The sequence below is a fragment of the Prunus mume genome, linkage group LG6 (genome assembly GCF_029339155.1).
Source record: "Prunus mume cultivar Tortuosa linkage group LG6, ASM2933915v1, whole genome shotgun sequence".
NCBI classification, from domain to species: Eukaryota; Viridiplantae; Streptophyta; class Magnoliopsida; order Rosales; family Rosaceae; genus Prunus; species Prunus mume.
This window is the reverse complement of record NC_142703.1, coordinates 6,199,739-6,223,749: the sequence shown is the minus strand read 5'-3', so window position 1 is coordinate 6,223,749 and position 24,011 is coordinate 6,199,739. Positions and strand designations below refer to the sequence as shown.

At 36.8% G+C, this 24,011-nt stretch overlaps 3 protein-coding genes and 1 pseudogene across 3 annotated transcripts; 1 reads left to right on the top strand and 3 right to left on the bottom strand.

Moving 5' to 3' along the window:
- Nucleotides 1-1,678: 1,678 nt before the first annotated feature.
- LOC103336323 (sm-like protein LSM3B) lies at nucleotides 1,679-3,810 on the top strand. Its single transcript, XM_008239365.3, has 3 exons — nucleotides 1,679-1,898; nucleotides 3,033-3,128; nucleotides 3,531-3,810. The coding sequence occupies exons 1-3, from the start codon at nucleotides 1,782-1,784 to the stop codon at nucleotides 3,609-3,611; spliced, it is 294 nt and encodes a 97-aa protein (XP_008237587.1). The 5' UTR covers nucleotides 1,679-1,781; the 3' UTR covers nucleotides 3,612-3,810.
- Nucleotides 3,811-4,365: 555 nt separating this feature from the next.
- Nucleotides 4,366-7,766, bottom strand: FBP (Inositol monophosphatase family protein). Its single transcript, XM_008239366.3, has 12 exons — nucleotides 7,425-7,766; nucleotides 7,136-7,183; nucleotides 6,957-7,031; nucleotides 6,815-6,876; nucleotides 6,600-6,666; nucleotides 6,344-6,457; nucleotides 5,981-6,067; nucleotides 5,759-5,829; nucleotides 5,619-5,684; nucleotides 5,293-5,379; nucleotides 5,112-5,187; nucleotides 4,366-4,652 (listed from the first exon to the last, which is right to left on the bottom strand). Exons 1-12 carry the CDS (start codon nucleotides 7,581-7,583, stop codon nucleotides 4,542-4,544), a joined length of 1,023 nt encoding a protein of 340 aa, XP_008237588.1. The 5' UTR covers nucleotides 7,584-7,766; the 3' UTR covers nucleotides 4,366-4,541.
- Nucleotides 7,767-9,184: 1,418 nt separating this feature from the next.
- On the bottom strand, nucleotides 9,185-15,859 carry LOC103336325 (ubiquitin interaction motif-containing protein). Its single transcript, XM_008239368.3, is given in 8 exon segments — nucleotides 9,185-10,456; nucleotides 10,459-10,522; nucleotides 10,639-10,710; nucleotides 10,799-10,984; nucleotides 11,083-11,257; nucleotides 12,486-12,637; nucleotides 14,621-14,699; nucleotides 15,188-15,859. Coding segments are annotated over 8 exon segments (1,911 nt in total). The 5' UTR covers nucleotides 15,613-15,859; the 3' UTR covers nucleotides 9,185-9,698.
- A 5,710-nt stretch (nucleotides 15,860-21,569) lies between these two features.
- LOC148915957 (uncharacterized) lies at nucleotides 21,570-23,476 on the bottom strand (annotated as a pseudogene).
- Between the last annotated feature and the right edge of the window lie 535 nt (nucleotides 23,477-24,011).

Here is a 24,011-nt window from a genome sequence, read left to right as displayed (position 1 = left end):
CATTACAGCCATTAATCAACATGACAGTAAAGGTGTGGAATATTACAGTCATTAATCAACATGACACATTAATGAAGCTATGGTTTTCAAGACGTTTTGTTTTGTAATGAATTGTTTGGGTTTTTTTATAAATAAAATTGGGCTGGGTTTGTTTTGGGTGCTATTTAAATTTTTTGTGTTTGACTTCTTTTTTAAGTTGATCAATGACAATCACATAATTTATAGAAACTTAAACACCAATTTCTTATATAGTAAATGAGTTTTGGGTGTGTTTCTAAAGTGTATTCTATGTGAGTTTTTTTTTTATAATAATTTCAGCCCCTATTTTGGGTATATTAGTAAAGCTCCCTTCTTCTTTTTTGGTTACATATAAGCTAAGTGAAGTAAAAATTATTTTATATAAATATTTTAGAAATGTTATTTGACTACAAACAAGGTACAAAACAAACAAGGCTATTCTATCACAAAACATCCCTGAGGTTTGCGAAACTATCATATTGCATTATTTATATTTTTTTTTTTGTGTCATATATGGTCCTTAAGGTTAATACATGTGCTCACAAATAGTCTTTGCAATTAGGTTCCGTTCAAAAATATGTTAAATTGATGATGTGGCATACATGTGGGTCTCACATATCCAATGACATGATGCCACGTAGATTAAATAAAAAAATTACATTAAAAAAAATAATTTCAAATTATAAACCATTAAAAAATTAAAAAACAAAAAAAAAATTTCTCCTCCATTGCACCAAACCTCCACATCCAGCCTCCTTCCAACTTACTGTCCCAAATCAACACCCACAACAGCCAACCCAAACCTTGATATGCCATGAACTCCCCCTCACCCACTGCCTGTCTAATCTCCACCACCAAAAACCAAGATTGTATGTTGTAATTATTTATATAATACAAAACTGGGGTGAAATTACATGAATTCTTGCTTGTTTGCGAATTTTCAGGGATAAAATTTTGGTACTCGATTCTATTTTGTTGCTGCCATCTTCAGAGTTGTTGGTAGAGTCGAGGCCTTCACCGAAGTAAGGCAAAATCTGGAGTGAGTTGGGTGGGCTTAGTGGTTGTCTGGGTTTGGTTGTGGGGGAGTGGAGTTGAGGGTTGGTTGCTGTCAAATAAAGAGAGGAGGGAAGAGAGACAAAGAGGGAGAGAAAGGGAGGAGGGGGCAGTGGTGCGAAGGGTGGGTGAGGATAAGGTGCAGCTGTTGGAGGTCTGAGAGGGAGAGGGAGGAGGGAGGGGAGGAGGAGGAGGGGGAGACTAGTTGGGGTTGGGGTTGGGGTTTAGTAAAAAAATTTATAAGTTTCAAATGTATTTTTATTTATTTAATTCATGTGGCATCATATCATTGGATATGTGAGACCCAAATTGTGTCACGTCATCAATTTAACAGATTTTTGGATAAAACATGACGGCAATGACTATTTGTGAGACGCGTATTAATCTTAAGGACCACAAACGACACAAAAAACATAAGGATGCAACCCGATAATTTCAAACTTTAGGGATATTTTGTGATAAAAAGCCAACAAACAATAATGGAGCTTCTTTTTGTTTTTTTCTTTCGGCCCAAATACAATTTCATTGCCAGCCGAGACAAAAAGGCAAACAAAGGTCAAAGGCCCAAGCTAGCAACAACCGAGTGGCACGCAGGCCCGGCAACTACAATCAAACAATACAGAGAAACAGAGAGAGGATCTAGCGAGTCCCTCTGCTCAGCTACCCGCATAATTTACCAAACCCATTCAGAGTAAGAGCAAACTGAAAAGATGGCGAGTGAGGAAGAGAGCGCCGTGAAGGAGCCGTTGGATCTGATAAGGCTCAGCCTCGACGAGCGCATCTACGTCAAGCTCCGCTCTGACCGTGAGCTCCGCGGTAAACTACATGTACGTCTCCACAGCCTTCCATGTCTCTCACTCTGTTCTAAATTAGGGTTTAAGATTCGGGAGGAACAAAAAAAAAGAAAAAGAAAAGAAAGTTAGGGTTTATAGTATGCTACTTTAGTGTTTATGTCTTCAATGGAAATTAAATTAGGGTTGCTTTCTTACGGTATGCGTTAAGGTGTTTTTGTTGTTGTTGAATTTTTGTATTTTCCTTTGAAGGTTTGAGCTATTTTTTATGTACTGCATTTTGAGTATGGAAAGAAATTTACAATGGGTACTTTGACACTATGTTGATTAGGGCAATGATTCAGTTGGTGGTTACCATATAGTTTAATTGTTGAGTATTCTCTTTAAAAAATAAATAATTTGAACGATGGTTTAGATTGATATTTGCTTTATCATAGCTTGAAATTATACTCTACTGTATTCTCCGCAATTGTGTGGTTGTATAAGAAATCAGTAGCCATCTTTATGATTTTTCCAGAGGTAAATCCTCACTTTTCCTATTACTGATTTCAAAATTTAAATTATGCATTTGAAATCAATGTTAATTCTGGCACTTCTACTTGTGAACTCATCTTTATTGAACCTAGGATTAGGTCGAGCGTTATATGCTCTACCTAGATCGAGCGCTAAGCTTCCAAATGCATTGTCTAGTCAACTCATCCCAGTATTATTTAGTTGTCTTTTTGCCAAACAATACTTCTTAGCCAGCACTGAAATTGTCGTAAGAGTTATGCTAAGCCAATCACTGATGCTTTCCAAACCATCTCTCTTTTCCATTTCACCTTTGTTTCCATGTTCCTCAAAAGTATTTCCAATCAAAATCACTAATCTTCTAACGGCCTCTCTTGTAAGTAAAAATGTATAAATGAATGGAATTCTTCTATCAGAAAATTAATATGTAGTAAAGAAACGGAAAAAAAGACTAAGATGTTTGGTTATGAAGATTGTTGTGAGGACCGATTGTCTGAACTTGATGCAATGACATTAGGGATGGAGGGTGATGAGAAATTTTCTTGTATGTGTACAATTATGTCAGTTGATTTTGTTAATTGGTACTTACAAGCATAGTATTTGTGCTTTTAAAGCTTAGTGTCTGATTCTTATTTTGTTTTTTGAAATCTGGCTTTGCAGGCTTATGATCAACACTTAAATATGATTCTTGGTGATGTTGAAGAAGTTGTTACTTCTATAGAAATTGATGATGAAACTTATGAAGAGATTGTCCGGGTATGTTACTCAATTCTATTGTCTTTGATCACTTTTTTTATTTTAAAAAATGGTAAATTTATATTCCAGTCATTTTTTAACGTGTAATATTGTTTTCTTGGAGGACTAAATTGCATAAATAACAAAAATGATGCATAAATTTAAACCATGGCATAGAACTGCATTAAGGACTGTACCATCAGATAGTTCCAGAGGCAATCAAAACCCCCAAAACATAATTAACGAAGAAAAAGACAAAAGGATGATAAATATATGGTTGGATTTTCATGCCCTATATTGAGCTGCATTTGGCTTTAATATAGATCCTTACTTGTTTGGTCTTGTATGTTTTGGCTGTTGTTACTAGCTTGCTCTTGTATTAGATTTTTAGGTGATGACTTCTTTTTCATTCTTCTATCGCAGACTACAAAGCGGAATGTTCCTTTTCTCTTTGTTAGAGGAGACGGTGTCATCCTTGTTTCACCTCCTCTGAGGACAGCTTGATGTAGATACGTTTGCTGGGAAATCAATTGTTGTGACGTTTAACTAATCTCTCTCAATGTTATTCTACTATTAGATTTTTGAATGCATGGAGATTTCTTGAATCCCAGCTATCTAGGATCAGATTTTCAGCTGTACTTTGAGGTAGCCATAAAAGAATTTGGAGTTTGATGAATCTCAGTTTGATGGTTTCTTACTGTTATTGTTTTCTTCTTGTTATCTTTACTTACAGAGTCCCAGGATAGTCATTAGGAATTAGTTATGGGGGCCCACCCGTATTCTCTAAAAAATTTCTGCATCCAGTTCTTTGACTACAGGCAACAATGTTCACAAGCATGGATAGAAATCTTGACGTTATATCCTCCTAGGGAATTGACCAGTTAGGGTCTAAAATTTCCCCATGAAATAATGTAGTCTCCAATAGTTTGCAATACTGCTGCGTTTTTTTCTCTTCACATACCTTTAAGCTTTTTTGTTTTTTTTGTTTTTCATTATCCTTTAACCCTTTTTTTTTTTTTTTGTGAGTTTTGTTTTTTCGAGTTCATTTTTTTAATGTGAGAAAATAAAGAAAGATACTAGAATATAAAAATTTCATGAGGCAGGACAGGATTCTAATTACAGCAACAGAGATTTGAGAGGATTAGAGTTAGAATTTTCTCTTATCAAGTTCTATTTTTCCATTTAATCTATAAATAAAATTAAATCTAATGATGCTATTTTATGATTTATGTTGTAATATATCATATTTTAAGAAAACTTGAGCCAAAAAACGTTATGAGGGTGTAATTCAAAACATAAGAATACCTTGTTAGAGTTGTACACGTCAATAAATTATTGTACTGACGTTCTCTTTACAGCTTGATTTAAAAGATGGAAGTTCAGATAGCCGAACAATTACGTAATTACTGTAACAGAATCAGAATTATAAGTTCATTACTTCTTCCCTTCTGCGGCGTAGAGTGTCTTGATTTCCTCAACATCATCATAGCTGCCAAGGAAGATTGGAGAGCGCTCATGGATCTTGTTTGGAACTAGATCAAGGGCCTGCCAAGATAAATGTTAATATACCCCCAATTGAGTCTCAAAAGTTCAACTAGCAAGAACTTAATCTTATAAAATAAAATTTGTCATTTCAAGCAACGTTAAATGTTCTCTTGTCATACCCGTTTGCATGTTAAGTTGCTAGATTATCAATTTCAACAATTAACCAATTGTTCAAATGGCAAAACAACATAGCATCCTAGATTGCCGGACGAGAACATTACCCTTTTTAGTAATTTCCAATTTCATTTGACTACTTCCCTAGTAAATGAAATTTCTTCGAAATTTTGCAGTTACGAGAATGCCTGTGCGTATTGTATAGAGTATGCTCTGTTCCTACAAAGCTTCATGGCAGGGTAGAGAATAGCTCTGGAATATCTTGCATGATAAGCTTTGCGTACAGAAAACTAGCTAGTTATTTCACCAATTTCGATAAGCACAATAACGAATAAGAAATGTTACCCGTTCCTTGCCAGTGAATGACTGACCGCCTGCTTGTTCCATCAAGAAAGACATGGGGAAGACTTCGTAGAGAACACTAGTTGAGATAGGTTAAAACAAACTGAGTCACTAAATTCCTTAACTTCAATCTGAAAATAGACTGTTAAGCAGATAATTATAGCTATAATCGCGCTTAACGTACCGCAGTTTCCCATTTGGGCTCTTCTTGTCAGCAGGATACAAAAAGATACCTCCATAAAGCAGTGTCCGATGAACATCAGCAACCATGCTGTTAAACATGATAAAATCATAACTTATATAACTTCTTATTGAAAGAAACAGAACGGCATCAGATGTTGAACAGAGACACGAAAAGAGAAACTAAAATGATGATGAAAGAAAGCTAAAAATCATTGACCTACAAATAAACTTTTAGTTCACCACCAATTTCGGATTGGGATTGAAAGAACAAATCAAACAATTTAAACACCTGAAATCATTGACTGCTAAGTTGAGAATATAGGATACCTTCCAATGTATCTTAGAGACTTTGGTGATGAACCATCCTTCGGGTATTTGCACTTTTCCACATACCTGGAAATCAAATGGGTCAGACATCTCCAATGATGGTTTTAGAAATAAGAAATTATAAATTGAGCTTAGCATACTTGGCCGTCGGACCATCCCAATTTTTGGCATTCCCTTCATTCACTGAATAGATTTTTCCTTTCTTTGGAATCTGGGCAAAAAGTAGACATAAACTGAATGTTAGAGGCTCCAAAACAAAGGGAAAAGAATGCCAATCTCAAAGATAACATATGTCCCTTGGTACATTCTCAACAGAATACAGTAAGGATTATGCTGGTTGAGGAATATAAAAAGAGATATACCTGGATGTCTGGGTGAGTTAGTATGAACTCCCCAAGAGATGGATCCAGAGTGAACCCATGAACTCCAGTTCCAGTGCTCAACACAAACTGTAAAATCATTACATTCCCAAATAATTAAAGCACTGTCTTGCAAATCTAGACTGCAGGCAAAGAAAATCCTAGATCCTACCATCAAAAGAAAGATTCAAATAAAGACTGCCATTTAGTCAGGCACACTACTCAGAGGAATCCGATAAGTAACGAAATAAGAAATTTTACTTTAATGAAACGGAAAAGCCAGTAATTGGGAAACCAGGAAAGGGGCTGGGTTTACTAAACAAAATGTATGCATCTGAATTAGAAGAAAGGTGATGTTTCATATACCGTGCAAGAGCTTCCATACATGCAGTAGCCTGCTGCAACCATATTCTTTCCAGGTTGCAAGACATCGTGCAGAGTAGGTTCAATGCCATCTTTTACCACATAAATCCCAAAAATCTAGATGAAAGAGAAGACAAATGGTTCCCACCACAATATTGAGTTATTCTGGAACAAATAATTGCTTTGCGAACATAAGTCAGCACAGACTTTCAATGCTAACAACATAAAAGATATCATACTTCAGACTGAAGGATCATACCGTTCCAATGGAAACACCACAATCAATGTTAGACGAACCATCCAGTGGATCAAATACAACACAGTACCTGCCTCCAGTATAAGTTTAGAGAATTATTTACACATAGAACCTGTAGCTAAAAGTCTCATAAAAAAGAAATTGGAAAAAAAAAAAACAAAAAACAAAATTTCCATTGCAACAAGCTCAAATAACCAGCATAAAGCATAGTCAATTACTTTCCACGCTTGGATGGCTCCACAAATATGGCCTCTTCATCTTCCTCCGAAACAAGGATAGACTGCCATAAAACCAAATCGTTAGCAGAAATTAAGTCTTTCAAAATTCAGTTTAACTGTAAAAGGAAATGTGATGGCTTACAGTTCTGCCACTGCTAACCAGGGCCTTAACAAAAACTTCATTTGAAAGCACATCCAGTTTCTTTTGCTCTTCACCCTTTAACCAAAACAGCAAATCAAACTCACATAAAGAATGACCCAACAGAAAATATTTAATGTAAACAGATATCACTTTACACCCATTAAGCATCAAACACTTGCCTGAACGTTGGTCTCTCCAGCAAGCCCAATAAGTTTGGCCAGACCCGCCTGCACAAGTAAAAAATTTCATGTAAAAAACCCATTTCACATCACAGCACTAAAAACAGAGAAAGCCTTGCATTCAAACCTATAATTGCCAAATTAACATTAAAAAAACCTTCATTTCCATGACAAAATCAAATAAAAAACAAATCCCAGGTTGCCATTCGATATAATTTTACAGAAAAAACAACCAATACGTATCTGTGTAAGAAGAAAATGATACCCAGAGAGAGAGAGAGAGAGAGACCTTGTTGACAGCAGAGCAGACAAACTTGCAGCCAAGAACAATATGATTGAGCAAGATGGTGAAGTCTCCGCGAGACTCAGGGTGCTTGGACTGCTCATTCAGCACGAACCTCGTTATGGTCATCAAATCCGTACGGTGAGCATCGGCTGCGTGATCCATTTTCGCCTATTTCTTTCTCTCTCTCTCTCGACAACCCACCACCACTGTCACTAAAAACTTGAGAAACCAAAAACACAAAACCCACCAATGGCCAAATAAATATATATATATATATATATTTATCCCCCAAAAAACATTTACAGAAAAATAAATAAATAGTCGTTTTTTTTTTGTTTTTGTTTTTTGGGTCAAAATAGTAGTTTAGATTTGGATTAGATGGTGGTGGTGGTACTCGATTCGAGGTGTTAGTGGATTGGGAAGGGAGGGGACTAATCTGGTACTAATGGAAGTTTCGGAGGACACGTGGAGGGCCTGGGATGGGGCAGTGAGCTTCTGAGGCCGTCACTAAAGATAACGCCTCTCGTCGTTTTCTCCCTGATTCGGCGGTTATCAGGTTTTTGTCTTGTCTCTGGAGATGGAGGATGAAGTGGACGAGGTTCCGTTGTGTGGATTTCAAGCAAACTTTTTGAAGTTTTATAGCAAGTGCCTTGTTGCATGTAGGTTCTTTTCTTTCATGGTATTTGGTTTTTTGACCCTGAAATTTGATTGAATTCTCAAAATAACCTTGCTATTTTGATTTCTCACGTCATATTTTTCTTACAAAAACTGGCTCTGCATGTCATCAAAAATGAGTTTAGTGTAAAGCACGTAACTTTTCAAAATCTTAGATGAAACTGCTAAAAATTCTGGGAGTAGATTTACCAATTTTGTATGTCAATTTATCGCGAAATTTCTTTCTTTTTTTTTCAAGGAAAACTCCACATCAATTTGATATTACATAAATTAAGTACAAAATAATTGGGATTTTCATTTTTGTCAAATAAAATAATTGGGATTTTCTTTTTGGTCAGATAAAATAATTGGGATTCAATAACACCTTGAAGCCATGCCAAAGAAAGAAGGAAGTTGAGCTAAAAAAAAGTAGAGAGAACGGGCTATGCACAAGATGAGGGGGGTTCTTTGATAGATGTCCAAACAATTGTAGCACATTGCAAGTTAAAAGGTTTCTCTCTCCCAACAAGTGTCATTTTCTTACACTTTCATCCTAACAATGTATCAAAACTTGGAAAATGAGATATCTGTTAGCAAATGGAAAAATCAAGAAATTCCTCAAGGATTTTTTGGTCAACACAAGATTAAGGCTTGTATGTAGCACAATAAATCGCAGATTGATTCAAGTAGTAGTTATATATGGGTGCCAAGTGGACTGTTTCCATCCTCTCCCCATGAAATATGGGCATTGTTTGAAAATTGTATGTTGAATTTGAAGCCTCCAAATCTTGTTCAATGATTTCTAGTAACCTTAATTTCTGCTGCATTCATGCATTTAACTATGAAAATGTCTGTAGATTCTGGTCGGCTTGGTTAAAATGTTCTCCTTAGTTTCAACTAATAACTAATTGGTGTGCTAATGGGGTTTAGCTGCGGTGGTTTGGCAGCATCTTTCCCCCTCCCCCTTCCAACTGGCACCCGGGTTCGAAACCCCGCTATGTAACCAAAAAAATAACTAATTGGTGAAAGTTCAAAATTCTTATAATTGGGGTTCAAATAAGTAGATACCTCCACAAAATCCACTGGAAAAAATTATAATACCTAATACCTCATCAAAAAAGCATATAGCTTTTAACACTGGAATAAGGTTCAAGAGAAGGAATACATATGTAACATATCAAGACATGGAAAACTTCCTACTGTAACAACAGTAATTCAGGAAGAATCATTACAACAATTTCGCCAAGACAAACTTGATGTTTGTTTATTGAAGACCTTCCCAATAACTGATAACTCTACCCAAGAAGGATAATTATGAATTAATTTTACAATTCGGATTGACAATAAACTTCACAAGAGTTTTTCCCCCTCCAAAAGATGTTGACAAATCAAAATCGAATTGATTGTTGAAGCTGCGGCATGCACATAGAGAATGCCATTGGCACTGTCCGCGTATTTGAGATTTGAGACTGAAGAAAACATTAGATGAACCCTCTCCATATCTTGATGGTGGCACTCCAAACCACACAAGCTCATCACTCTAGCTTTCTTAAATAATGAGCTCTGCGTGCTTCCAACAATAAAAGTACAACAAACTGTCCCCAAATAAGATTGGCAAACATTTCAGACTATACTAGGCGGGTACCCTATCCAATTGCAGACAGCACGGGGCCAGCGTGTTCTTATGCAGTCCACCAGAGGTGCATGCTGAGAAGGCTCTGGCTTGGCACTTTCTGTGACTTTCCCTCCAGATTCATTACCACCAGAACCAGAGGACACCGCCACATCTGTCATATATTCTTCAGGAGTCCATCTTGGAGGAACCGACACCTTCAATTTTGTGAGCCTAGGTCTTTGAACTGGAGTCTCACCTCCAGAGCTTACCTGGCTTCCATTCAGATCTGATTTTGCAATTCCATTAAAATGGTAAAGATCAAACACCTTCTTACCCATCAATCCAGTTGAATCCTTCAGCCCTCCTAAGCTCTTGTCCAAATCCAAAATGACCTGCCAGAACTCGCTCCATACGATAAATCCTGTGCTGCATAGGAGGTCAACCTTCTCAGTTGGAAGTTCTACATTAGTTTCTTTAAGGACTTGATGAAAGCCTTCCACACTAATAAAACCACCACCTCCACTCTGATCTTGTGCATCAAAAGCTTTTCGAATCTGTGATTCCCTTCCTTCCAGTTCATTCTCATCTTGAACAGTGGTATCAAGGGAAAAAAGGACTGTATAATGAGACTCACTTCCAACTACCCATATTGGCCATTTTGGGCATTTCAGATACTGGCCAACCTTACAGAAATTTAGGGATTCTAACAGAGTGAGGAATCCAACTTCCACAGGTCTGGATACACCCTTTAAAGACATGCCACCCCTAAATCCATCTTTCCATCGAAAACGTTGGGCACTGCCTGCCCGCAGAGCAGCAAGTTCACAATTTCCTGTCCCATAAAATACAAAGGTAAAACAATGCACAAAATTCAAAAAAAGAGCTGCAAAAGGATCAACAACTGAAGCACTGGGTCCAAAGTGGAAATTCATTAATATAGAATTGTACCTGTGAAGCATGCCCAAAAGGAGCAGTGACAAGAGGTAGGCTCGGATCATCCCTGTCAGCTTGAACTAAGTCCTGCAAAAGAGAAAGTTTAACAAAGAAATAATGTGACTGTTTCTGAAGTGTACAGTTTTCAAGAGAGATTTTAAGCTAACAAGCATACCAGTCCTCGAGAAAGTAAAGCAGAAATAAGGAACAGCAATGCCCCCATACGACTTTGGAAAACAGGAATCACAGCTTGAAGCCTTTTAAATGCACTTTCTCGTGTTGTGTATGTGTTAACTCTTAGCACCTTATGCAAATCAGCAGCTGATTCAATTGAAAGACCCTCAAGTGATTTTGTTATTACCTGTGGAATGAAATTTATATTCGTCAGCAGGAAACATAAAGGTTCAAAATTCAATTCAACCCAGAAATCCAAATAAATGCTGTGCAAGTGCAACATACATTATTCCTATCAGAAAACAGAGCATTATCCACTAGCTTCAGTTCACTTACTTCATCATCCAGATTGTCTTTAGACCTCTCAGTGTCATCTCCAATAACACTCAAAGTTGCAATCACAGCCCTTTTATTACTTCCGCATAAGAACAATATTTCACCCATACTTCTAATCAGTGCTCTGTCAAAAAGATCATATGTTGATTTCAACAAGTATCCCAATGAGTGAAAAAACTTTAATCAATTGTCAAAAACAATAATCAAATTACCAAAATAAATCAACATCGTTGGTTCCAGACTATAATCAGAGTCAGATATGTAAATAGCACAGAAGATATCATTACCATGTTTACACACTGGTTTCTTTTTCCTCTTTATAAAATACCATCTTAGACTGATTTGGGACCAATACAATTAATTAGAATGAGTATATTGTTAAAACAAGAAAAAACAAAAAACAAAAAAACAAAAAAGGAGTACAAAGCAGGATGGAGAAGTGGTCCATCAGGAACACCAAAAGCCTCACAGAACTAAACTAGGTTCAAAATTATCAGAACCATTAACCCACAAAATCAGCCCAATACAGAATGATTAAACTGAAAGGAGCATCCTTAAAATGCCTAGATACTAGATGGTGAAGCCCAAACAGAAGTAAAAAATCTATCCCAGAATAAAGACACCGCTTGTTCTATATGTAAGGTTTTTGTGACTGAGTGGAAAGTGGAAACTGAATGAAAACCATGACTATAGGCATATGATAAAGCACAAAACGTCAATTTTAGCTGAAGCGGGGTCATCACAGATGTGAAGGTATTGATATAAATGAATGTTCTACAAAGACTTTTTGCCAGATTTAAGAGAAAATAATAATCATATAAGCAGGAAGCCTTGCACATAAAAGAGTATATTGTGTCTAAGCGTAAAACATAGTTCAAAAAGTTATAGATGATTTCTGGAGACAACATACAAGGAGAAAGTAAATACTACAAAACTTTGACATATAAGGGTAAAACAGTTATGAAAAGTTAAGACTTTATAATTGTGCAGGTTAAAATGATGATAGTGGGACAAAAACAACTAAAAAAGCATTCTGCACATCCTCCAAAAAAAAAATTCCATACTCAAAATTACGGTAATAACCAGAAGTTAAACAGCATTAGGACAGTAAAATTAGTGTAAAGTTACAAAGGACGACACCAGTTTGCAGTGTGTAAACACGCAACTAAACAATTGGCTACAGAAATGAGTAAACCAGAAAGGATGTACAGGATCATATGCTTTAACCAGATTTCTATGATTCTCCCTAGATTGGACTATGAAACAGTAAAAGTCCAAAATGAATAACATAATGCATAGGCATCATCAAGTAAAACCACAGATGTATAATTTACCATGCAATGATTAATCACCTTGCTTTTGCATCTTCAGTAAGAGAGGCAAAATTATTCGATGCAACACACGGACTATTAGACAGTGTCCCTGAACCCATATTGTGATGCATGTTTGGTACAACTTTACCTAATTCAGCTGGGCAGAAAAGGAGGTATTTGAGAACAAATGCCTGCACAACCAAACAGAAAATACTGTAACCAATGTAAATATATTGTCATGACATGCATGTACAAGTCAATAGCAGTTTTTAACACAACACCAAGAAATATAAAACAGTAACATCAACAACAACAACAACAACAATAATAATAAAACAGAGTGAAGAAAAGATCAAAAAAACCTAGGGGTGGAAGCAAACAAATGTATCTCATTACAGCAACAAAAACTAACATATGATGATAGCAATCCCACGATAAATAGTACTACATCTAAGACATCACGAAAAAAAAAACTCAGTCTAATGTGAAACATATATACTAGAAAGAAAGGACGATGAAAGGCACAATACAATCTTTTTCTTTCCTCCCATCGTAATTTCATCCACATCATTAAAATTGAAGAGACAAAAATCTTACTTACAATATAGCGAGAATTTTTTTTAAAATTCAACAAGTGAAATACCACCTTATTTTTTTAGAAACCTTCTGAGAAACAATAAAGGGAATCATTACCCAATTTTGCTTGAGGTATTTGGACCACTTCAAAGACTACACTAGCCCATCCACATCAATTTGGGGTTTAAAAATGTATTTTTGTATTAGAAACTCTTTAGTGTTCTTTTCATCATTAAGGCTACACCTAGGCGGTCTACAGGTAGGTCTGGTAATGCTAGGACCATCTGATTTTCACAGGGAGCTAAGCCAGTGAAACCCATCTGAGTTCAGACATAGAATGCTTCACTTTTTGTAATTATGATATAAATTTTGAACTATTTATAATTTAGAAAACAGTAATTACGTTGATTACAAAGAAATTCTATTTTTACATTCTAAGTCAATTGACATGCCACTTACAAACTTATCAGATATCCAAGATAAGACAAAGCACTTTAAGCTTGATTCGGCGTTTGGGCAACACCGCCCTAAAATAGGGTTGTGCTATTGGTGGTATCACCTTTCTATTAGGCCTTGCACACACAATTGGAGACCTGTTAATCAACCACAATTCACCAATACCATAAATTAAAGAGATGCTAAATGGTCAAAAGTGAAATGGACATCCTTATACATTGGATGTATTGTTTCTCTTTTCATATAAATGATGCATCAGACGTGTCAATCTACAATTTGCTATAGGACGCAGAGTAACAGATAATTATTTGTAAATTTAAAGAAAAGGGAAACCATATCGAATGCTATGACTTGTTTCGCCAGGCTTTATAATCTATAAACCCAACCAATTTAAATAATTAAATGAGTCACAACCAATGAACAATGCTTATTCAATGGTTGAACCAGATCATATTATCACTCCATGTCTTTACCAATGTACTACATGTTTAAAACCAATATTTTTGACTCAGCCCCTCACAGCCAACGTATAATTCTGTACCAATAGACGAAAAAAAATACCAATTTATTGTGTGAGTTAGTCATGTCAGAGTAAGGCCTTCAATTATTCCATAAAATGAAGAAAATAAATTATTAAGTGTTCTATAAAACAAATCGGGTTAAATTGGAAAATAAAAAATAATTAACAAACAACAATTCTTATTTTTTATCCCACTACTCCACCTTTATATAACTCCCATCATTTCCCCAATCTTACTCTCATCTTCCCTCTCCCTTATCCCACAACTCCTACTTTATCTCCCCCATCACTAACTAAGAGGCCAAAAAAAACAACCTATTTTTAAACTATAATCATAAAAAGCTTCTGTTAATAGAAACAAACTGACTTCCAAAATTATCAGAATAAAATGAACCAATATATCAGAAAAGGGAACATTAACTAAAATCAGATCCTCGTGCACCGGTAACTGTGTGCAAAGAATGTAAAGAATTTTATACAATACATGAGTCCAGACTCCACAGAGTTCAACTTTTGTAACCAGAATTTCATTCTCAAATCAGCATCATTAAACTTCAAAATCTAACCATGGCAAATAGTATGGGACACTCAAAACACATATGTTGAGAAATCAGGAAGTTACTTGAATTGCTGCTAAAACGCCACAGGGCCCACCTTCATGCTGCACTAGACCCATAGATGTTTCTGGATCAGGGCTAAACCTATAGAGAAAAGAAATTATATTGGCTAACTAAAGGCAAGTACATGAAGCAACCACAATTCATATTTCAAATATTACACACAGAGTAAAGAATAGAAACCATATAAAGGATGTGATGAAATTCAAAGTGAGAAGCGAGTTCAAGAAACTTGTTAACGATGGAGGCAATATTTTTAATGAAGCAGCAGTTTCAAGAAGTGATTTCAATATTTCCATAACTGATGTCTTACAGCTGCAGTTCCAATACCATAAAAATTATGGCGCTATAACAGGATGATGCATAAAGAAACAGAAATTTTGAGGAGAGAAGCATAAAACTATGACGAACAGAACTTGCGCGTCGATTCAAAGTAAACTTAAATTGAATTGTCTTTAGATCAATATATTATGTCCTAAACCAGTGGCAACACCATATGCAGCAAAATAAGAGCATGACCAGATACGAAGGCAACATATAGGCCATAAGTACAAATTGAGTGCTATACACACCTTATACCCTGATTACTCCACTGTGCAAGAATGCCCTTTGTAACCTCAGCACCAAACACCATCGAAAACAACTGCTTTGCATCCTCTTCGCTCAAACCTTTTCCCAAATTCACTTCCTCCAAGCTCAATTCCTTACCTTTCCTCACGACCTTTGCCGCCAAAGCCGAACCCGAGGAGCCCGCAGACCCCGAGACCGAGCTAGGTGAAGGCGAGGCCTTTTTGGCATCCAGCATTCTCTTCTCGGCTGCAGTAGCCATGAGCTCGCGCTGAAGTCTCCGGGTCTTCACTTCCGACGACTCCTCAGGCAACCCGGTGGGAGCTCCTGCGGGGCCGTCCCTGGGTTTGCTGCGCTTGGGCTCCGGAGGCGAATTCTGCATACTCATCCGTAGTGCCGTTCGCAGGTCCTCCTCCTCGTGATCCGCCATTGGGACCTTTTAGATCCAAACCTCGAGAATTAGGGTTCCGATTACGATTCGTAAACTAATTTTGAGATTGTGAAGAAGAATGAAATCGGAAATGGAATTCAAAACCCTCGATTGGAGGGTTAAACGTTAAAAAAAGTTAAAAACAGAAGTGAAAATAATGAGACAAACAAATTCCAGGCTGCCCCAATACGATGCCAAACGGGTCGTTTAAGGGAACCCACCGTGGGTCTATTTTGTAGGCATTTTAGTCCCTAAAATGACTATCATGCTCTTGCAGTTTCTTTTACCAAGGAGAATGAGAGGAGTAATTGGGAGATAAGATAAGGGTATTTTGGCCAATTCGGGACTGCCGACTAAATAAAAGGTTAGATCAAATAAAAGTGGCCGGTGATACTTTCCTTTCATGGGAGCAAAGCCGTTTCCGGTTGGAAGAGAATAAAGCAAGGATGACTCTATCGCAACTCGATACTATTCCAGCAACAACAACAAAACTCAATATTAGTATTAAGATTAGTATTAAGAGAGAGAGATATATATATATATATATTCACATTTGATGTCCTAACATTATAATCGTGCAAATGCTATTGTAAACAAAAATGAATAATAGAAAATACATTATATATGGCGTTTGCTCTAACCAATTTGGCGAAACCCATCTACATTGTAACTCAATTTTACTATAAGTTTTTTTTTTAATACACACAATTTTATTATAAGAGCATCTTCAACCGATATGTCAAAAGTGTCACATAAACATTTAACGGCTAGAAATAACATCTCACATCACTTCAATCGAATTGTCAAAGCTGATGTGGAATGAATGTGGTTCAGCCGTTACTTTTGACATCCCAAAAGCAAGATGTCAAATGAATATTTCATTATTTTTTAAAGACAATCGGCTGTTATTTTCATTTTTTTCTTCTTTATCTTAAATGATTTGACTGTTACAATAATTATTTATTTGATATATCGGGTGGAGTGTAAAACTGTGTAAATATCAAATTGTCATATTAGCCATCAAATTTAAATTTAATGTTTGGTACTTGACATCTCCCTTGGAGATGCTCTAAGTTAATTCAACATTCTATTGAATTTTATATTTTCGTTTTCACCTTGGCATAAAATTGATAATAAAGAACGTTAATAGGGTCTAGCCAGTGGACATAATTCAAAGTCATTTTCTTCTCACACTTCATGATAAGTTGGTGAAAATAAAATGATGATTTAATGACAAATGGAGGCTCAGATCATGGTTCAAGTCTTCACCTAATGTACTCACCAAAATTCAATCAACTAGGATAGAACTCACGATTCTCTTGTTCTATGTTATATCAAAATTCAGAGAAACAATGAGATCGAAACTTAAGCAGTTTCTCGAGTTTATGTTGTATCATATGGGTGGGTCACACTTTTAAGATTGGTCTCACTAATTCAAACAACAACAAAAAGAAACAATAAATTAAGCATATGCTTGATAGGAAAATAATAAATTAATCACGTGTGTGATACACGAGTGATTAAAGAAAAGTTATATAAATATTCTCTAAATCTAAAAATGGTTATAAAATAGACAGAGTAATGAGAGTACTACTGAATATTGGAGTGGAATTGTGTTTCTTCTTGCAGTATTACAATGAAATTTGTTTCTCTCCAATTTCTCTTCTCACTGAAACTTTCTAACTCTTTCTAACTTTCTCTTAGTTTCTGATTGGTGTATTTTTCCTTTTTACTGAGACCCATTTTTATAGGTGGAAGCCTACACCTATCTCGTAGGCTATACACAAGTCTTCACCTTCCATTTACTTCTTTCCTTTCACCACTTACTTGTGTGATCCACACCATTTACAATAAAAACTTATGCATTGCATTATTATTGTGTACCTAAACACTCTCTGAGAAAACCCTAAGGAAAAATCCTAGTCACCCCTGTGGAGGCCGACAACCTTTTCCCTCCTACCTGCCTCCTCTATCTTCTCCTCATCCCCTCTCCTCTCTTTCCTCCCCACCCCAAAAAATAAAAAATAAAAAAATTCTTTCCCTTAATAATTCTTCTTTGTTCTTTTGTTTTTTGATGTGGAAGCAAGCGCTGTGAAACTTTGCCATCGCCATGAAAAAGTCTTCATCCTTTGGTCCATGTACACAAAGAAGATGTCGAGTTGAGTTAAATTTGGGTTTAGATGGTGCAACACTATGGGTTTAGCAAGTATGGCGCGCTGGCTTTCTTCCAAGAAGATGAAGGTATGGCGCGATGGCTTTCTTTCGGGAAGATGTGGAGCGGTGGTCCTACTTCTTAATTTGTGTAAGATTAATAATTCTCAAGAACTCTTTAAGAGTTGTTGTGGTTTGTTTTATATTTAGGTTGTTTTATTTGTATTTAGCTTGGGCTTTCGATATAGATTTTTGATTTTTGTGGTTGCGATGTGGGTGTTGTGAAGGTTTTGTAGCTTCAACAAGTTTTTCCATAAATGGTCTTCATGGGGCACCGCTTTTCTTACATCTTCAATGACGTTCTCTTCCACTTTTGATGCAATCGTGTACTTCAATGGACCTGCATTAAATACAATGTCTTGTTAGCTTCAACATTTTTCAAGAAATGGTAATCGGCAACACAAGTATGCATGCAATAAGGTAAGAGTATCATGCTAAAGGATTTAATTAACCATCTAGAGACTGAAAACTAGTGGGGACTCGTTGTTCCACTTCTCTCCCTATAACCCCCTCCTAATTATCATACTTAAAACACCATCGTTTCCTCCATGACTTTTGAGAGGAAGACATCCAGTCAATGAAGTAACCTCGATCCTTTTGTACAATTTGATTGAACTCAACCCACGTCAACCTTCTGCCTTGTAATAGAATAGAGATATACAAATTGCTCAAACGATAGTTCTCCATTTCTTGCAAGTTTGAAGGCTATATAAACTCCATATAGCATAATCCAGAAATTCAGATTATATTGTCCTGGTGCATACCCCAAAAATCATATAAACCCAAGGATGGAACAATAGCCTCAAACCCTGCTGTAAAGTATCAAGAAAAATTAGTTTATGCCCATCAAGATGGTATCTCAGTGTTTCCTCTGCTGTGGTAGCCTTAGACTTATCAAAGGTGAGATGCTGTATTTCACCTTGAATGCTTCCAAAGTGGACTTCGTCATTTTGTTCTTCTAGAACAGATCTACTCCTCAGGCTTTCACATTTGGTGCCAAAAGGGTATCTCATTGCTTGCTGAAGGCAACGTTATTACTACCTTTACTTGATCGGATGTGAAGGCCCCTGCTTGATTGCTTGACCCATGTTCAAAAGTTTAAAGGTTTGCCACTCTCCATTCAGCCGACGCTGCAGCCTTGGCAAATTCTGCAATCATGGCTTCATGATTTGAGATACCCGGCTTGTAAACCATGTATCATTCTCGTATAGGTGATCTTGAGCGTATCCTTACCCTATAGCCAGGCAATCCCTGAACACTTAGAACAGATGTCAGGCAACCGGGTGAACTGGGGTTGATCCCAGTTGAGCCCTCTCCGATAGTTAAGTCAGAAGCTGATTTAGGCTTGGGGAGAACTTATTACCTTTGTCTAGAGATAGGTGAAGGGTATTTATAGAGGGAAGAAGGAGAGACCAAGATCTTTATGGGAGAGATCTTTTCCCCCTATCCTCCTAGCCTAAATCACATTTAATGCTTTGTCCTTAATGACCATATTGCTGCACAAGGGTCAAGTGGTGAAGCAACAGGCAACCAAGGATGGGAGGTGCATTAAATGATCCATCTCCATCACCAGCCAGTTCATTCGGAGGTCAATGGTCAGGGCAACATGTGGTTGGGGATGAGATGTGCATTTAATCAACCCTTCTTGCTCGCCAGACTGTCTATCTCAGGGGCGAAGTGATGGACCTAACAGGAATCTGATTGGGTCTACTAGTCCGTAACACACCTCTAGTTGGAATGCCCGGCCCAGTGCTCGGGTAAGTATATGATTACCGGAGCACTGGCCCACTCTTTGAGTTCGCTGTATTCGGACTAGGAAGATTGGCGATGACACCTCCTGAATTGTATATAATCGGGTCGGTATACAGGTGACCTAGTCCGCTCCGGCCATGTGGCGTTTTGAAATAGGCTCGGCTGGTAGTGATGGTATGAGCTATCAACACGGCTCATCGGCATCTTGACACACCTCCCCCTCTTTAACTTTACAATATCCTCATTGATTCATTTCTAGATGGGGGGTAATCATGTTTGGGATCATATTGGAAGCTTTTTAATATTCTTGCCACAGATGTAAACCTTACTATTCGCTATTAATAAAATTTTCCAACAATTTGACAAAAAAAGAAGAAGAAGGATTTCATAAATATTTTTGAATATGTGGGGTTAATTAGATAAATTAAATGTCGAAATGGTCCCTGTGTTTTACCTTATCGGCCAATTTAGTCCATGTGTTATTAATTTAGCTAGTTTAGTCCTTGTGTTTGTATCTGTTAACAAATTTGATCCTTTTTGTCAAAATTATGTTAAAACCTAAAAAAAGAACATTTAAAATTAATTTGAAAATATATAATTAACTATAAAGATTTAAACTCAAATAATAATAATAATGCTAAAATGATTAAAACCCACATAACCTCAACCTCTAATGGTCTTGATTCCTATAAGGGGGAAAAAAGGGTTCTTAGTCGAATTAGTGCCTACTGTTTTCTTGCTGCAATTTTTCTTCTCTTATGTTTAAGATTTTCTCATACTCTCCCCTTCATTTCTCTCTATCCTCTTTGATCCATTGGCTTGATTATCGTCGACTTTTGCTGCAGCGAGGATGATCAATTGGTGGTATAGCCATCAAGGTTACAGTGACTAGCTATGATGATCTTCATGATTTGTCAAAAAGGAGGCCGCGAGAGAGAGAGAGAGAAAGAGAGAGTTGTGGTTCAGGTGGTGAAGGTGGCTATGAGTTTGGGTTTAGGAGGTGGTTGAGGTGTGTGGGGGAAGGTGAAATTTAAAAAATCAATAATTCTACTCTTACCACATTTTGTATACCACATCCTATACCACCTTATGTGGCATCCAAGGATTAAAATATCGACCGTGCAGATAATATCGGGCCTCCAATTTACGGATATTTCGGGGGATATATCGTTATCGTTTTAGATATTGGGAAAAAATCAACAAAAATGACAGATATAGGCGTTGAAATACATAATTTTGGTGTAAAACTTTAATAGATATTATGTACATTGTCAATGAATGTATTGAACAAATAAAACTCAAAATTTACTAATAATAAGATATATATATATATATACATATGATGAAATATAAGTGGTATGTAATGCGCGTTAATGAAAAGTTTGAAAATAAAAAGTTGATTAGAATGAATAAACCATGCATAAATCCATAGTTTATTTAAACATTGATTACAATTTAGATGAGTGTCTAACTACATAAATGAAGAGCTTCTATGAGGTTCAAACAATGTGGAATAACCATCTAGATTCATACAATAATCATACCAAGTCATTTAACCTGAGTAGTTTGTAAGTCATGTTTGAACATGGTGCACATATGTCTCTCTTGAGTTCCCTACTGTCCTCCCATATATGGGATAGTTAGGATTAACCCAACTAGTAGGTCCATAATCTGCTTCATCATCTTGAGCTCCATATCTAGTTCTACTATAATTAGACATGACATAACCATAGCCATCATAAGATTTATTTGAGTTAGTACTAGGTCTAGTTCCTATGCTCATAGATCCAAAACTGATCGCCATGTCCTCTTCAGATGGATTGACTTAGTTGGCTTCTTTTCTTTGAGTATTGCTTCCCAATTGCGCCAATGCTTGGTTCAGCTTCTCTGCATCCATGATTCTCATCTTGGGTGGCATGAGTAAAATCAGCATCAACAGTAAATGGGATGTACTGTCTTCATTCTTCATTACCTCCTGATCCAGCATTACTTCCTCAATCAATATCTGACGAATTGGATGAACTTTCCATTCTACTAGCACTGGCATCGTCTCTGAAGGGACGTCTTTGACCTTGCCTAGGTCCAAGCATATCCCTTTCAAATGATGAAGTATCTCCACTCCTAACATCTTCGGATATGACTCTATCAACATCAACTCCTTCTTGGGCAGCATGTTGTGCTATAATGACATCAAGGTTGCCTTGTTCATCATGCAAGTGAGCTGTCATAATCCATTGTTGAATTGGATTATTATCATCATCAGATGGTTGCCCTGCAATGTCAAGAAGGTCTATGTAGTCATTTTCTACAACCTTGTTCATTTCAGCCTCTTCATCACGTAGCTTAAGTTTCATATTATAATAGCAAAAGACAATCTTTTCCAGCCTAGTATATGCGAGACGGTTCCTTTGTTTCGTGTGAATTAGAGCAAATGTACTCCAATTTCACTCACATGCCGATGATGATGCTGTCTGTGACAATATATGCATAGCAATATTTTGCAAGTTCGGAAGACATATGTTTTGTGTTCAGGGTGCATAAAACTAAATTTAATGAGGAAGACATTGTTTTGTGTTCACTTACCACGGCCCCAAATGCTTGCAAACCTCTATCCCCAGTTGGGTTCAACCTTTCAAATACGCGTTGGAGTCCTGAAAGTAACTCTTTATTGTGGCCAACCCCTGTTTCATATTGATATCTAGGGTTCAAGTAGTGGGCTACAAATATGAAGATTAGTTAATACCCGTTTATAAATTTAAAAATTTATATACATTTTTACTAAAAGATTAAAATATACCAGCTTAATGTAATGGACGAGATAATGTGACATCTCATTTGTGATTGATGATTTTGAGAAGCCATTTTTTTCCCTTCAACTTAGAAATCTTCTCTATCTTCTCTTTCATTATGTGAAAATATCATATAAGATAGGCATGGTATGAACTACCTCTGTGTCAACAATTCGCAAGATGCTATACAAAGGCTCATAGATGAATTGCACTCCTTCCATGGCATCCCAGAATCTATGATCAAGGACTCGACTTTCAGTTCTCTTCCCCTCTTCTGATTCACTAAAGCGACTATAATAAAAGCTTTCTTATTTAAGATGCTATTGATGGTGATGTAGTTTGTCGCAAATTGAGTTGCACCGGGTTGGACCAAATCTCCTTGACAGAAGATCCTCATCTGAGCCAATAGCCAACCATGATTGTAAATGTAGTTGGTTAATTTCCTAGCCTTATTTATAACATTAGTCACCGATTCTTGCTTCCCAATATCTTCAAATATTAGATCAATGCAATGTGCAACACAAGGAGTCCAATAAATAGGATACCGCTCCATCATCATCTCTCCAGCCTTAACAAAGGCTGAACCATTGTCGGTGACAATATGAACATTCGACGGCCCAACCTCTTTTATGACATCCTTCAACAATTTGGCAATGTACTTTGCATCCTTGGTTTTATTTGAAGCATCCACTGATTTCAAAAAAATTGTTTTCCCATTTGAGTAGACCATGAAATTTATTATGGACAACCTCGTGGGGCCAATCCATCCATCACTCATGATGGTGCATCCATACATGCCCCAATCTTCCTTTACCTTTTCCACATAGGCTTGCATGTCTGTGTGTTCCATATCTAAGTACTTATGCTTTATTTCATACGGTGATGGTATGGCTACGCCTTGACCTAATATAAACTCATATTAGTAATTGGTGTGTTTAGAATATTTAAATTCAAGAAAGGAAAGTTATAAGGAATAAAGCAAAACCTGCTTGTTAGGCTGCAGCAATCATGTTCTTGAAATGAGGGGAACTTGCTTTTTGAGGAGCCACATTCTCAAGTACGAAGAATTTGCTGCAGTATCTTCCAAGTACCTCTGCTGAGTTTCTAATCATGCCTTTGATTGTTCTCTATTTTGCTCTAGTGTTCTTGTATGGCATTGATACCGGAAGGAGATGGAAGTGGGTCTCGAAGGCTTTGAGTGCGAACGGTATTGTGGTTGACTACTACCACTTGCTCCCCTTGCAAATCGTTTGCTTCCCATTCCATAAACTCCTCCTTGTCTAAATCGTTCTTCTTGCTTCGATGCTCTAATGGCAGCAAGGTAATCTTCTTTCTCCGCAGGGTACATGTCTGGAGGATATTCATATCCATCCTTATCATCGTCATCATCATCATCAACAGGATTGCTACTTTTATTGCCCATGTATCCCCCTCTTGCTATAGATCTTATGTTTTCTTCAACAGATTTCTTATGTTGTTTGCTAGACTCTTTCTCCTTTATCCATGCAATTATCTCCTTCTTAATATCTAGTGGTACTTCTTTGCACTTCTTTACACTCTTGTGTGGATCAAATCCGCCCAAATGATACTTTAACTGTGTAATTCCACCACTTTTAAATGTGGATTCACAAAATGTACATATGGTGC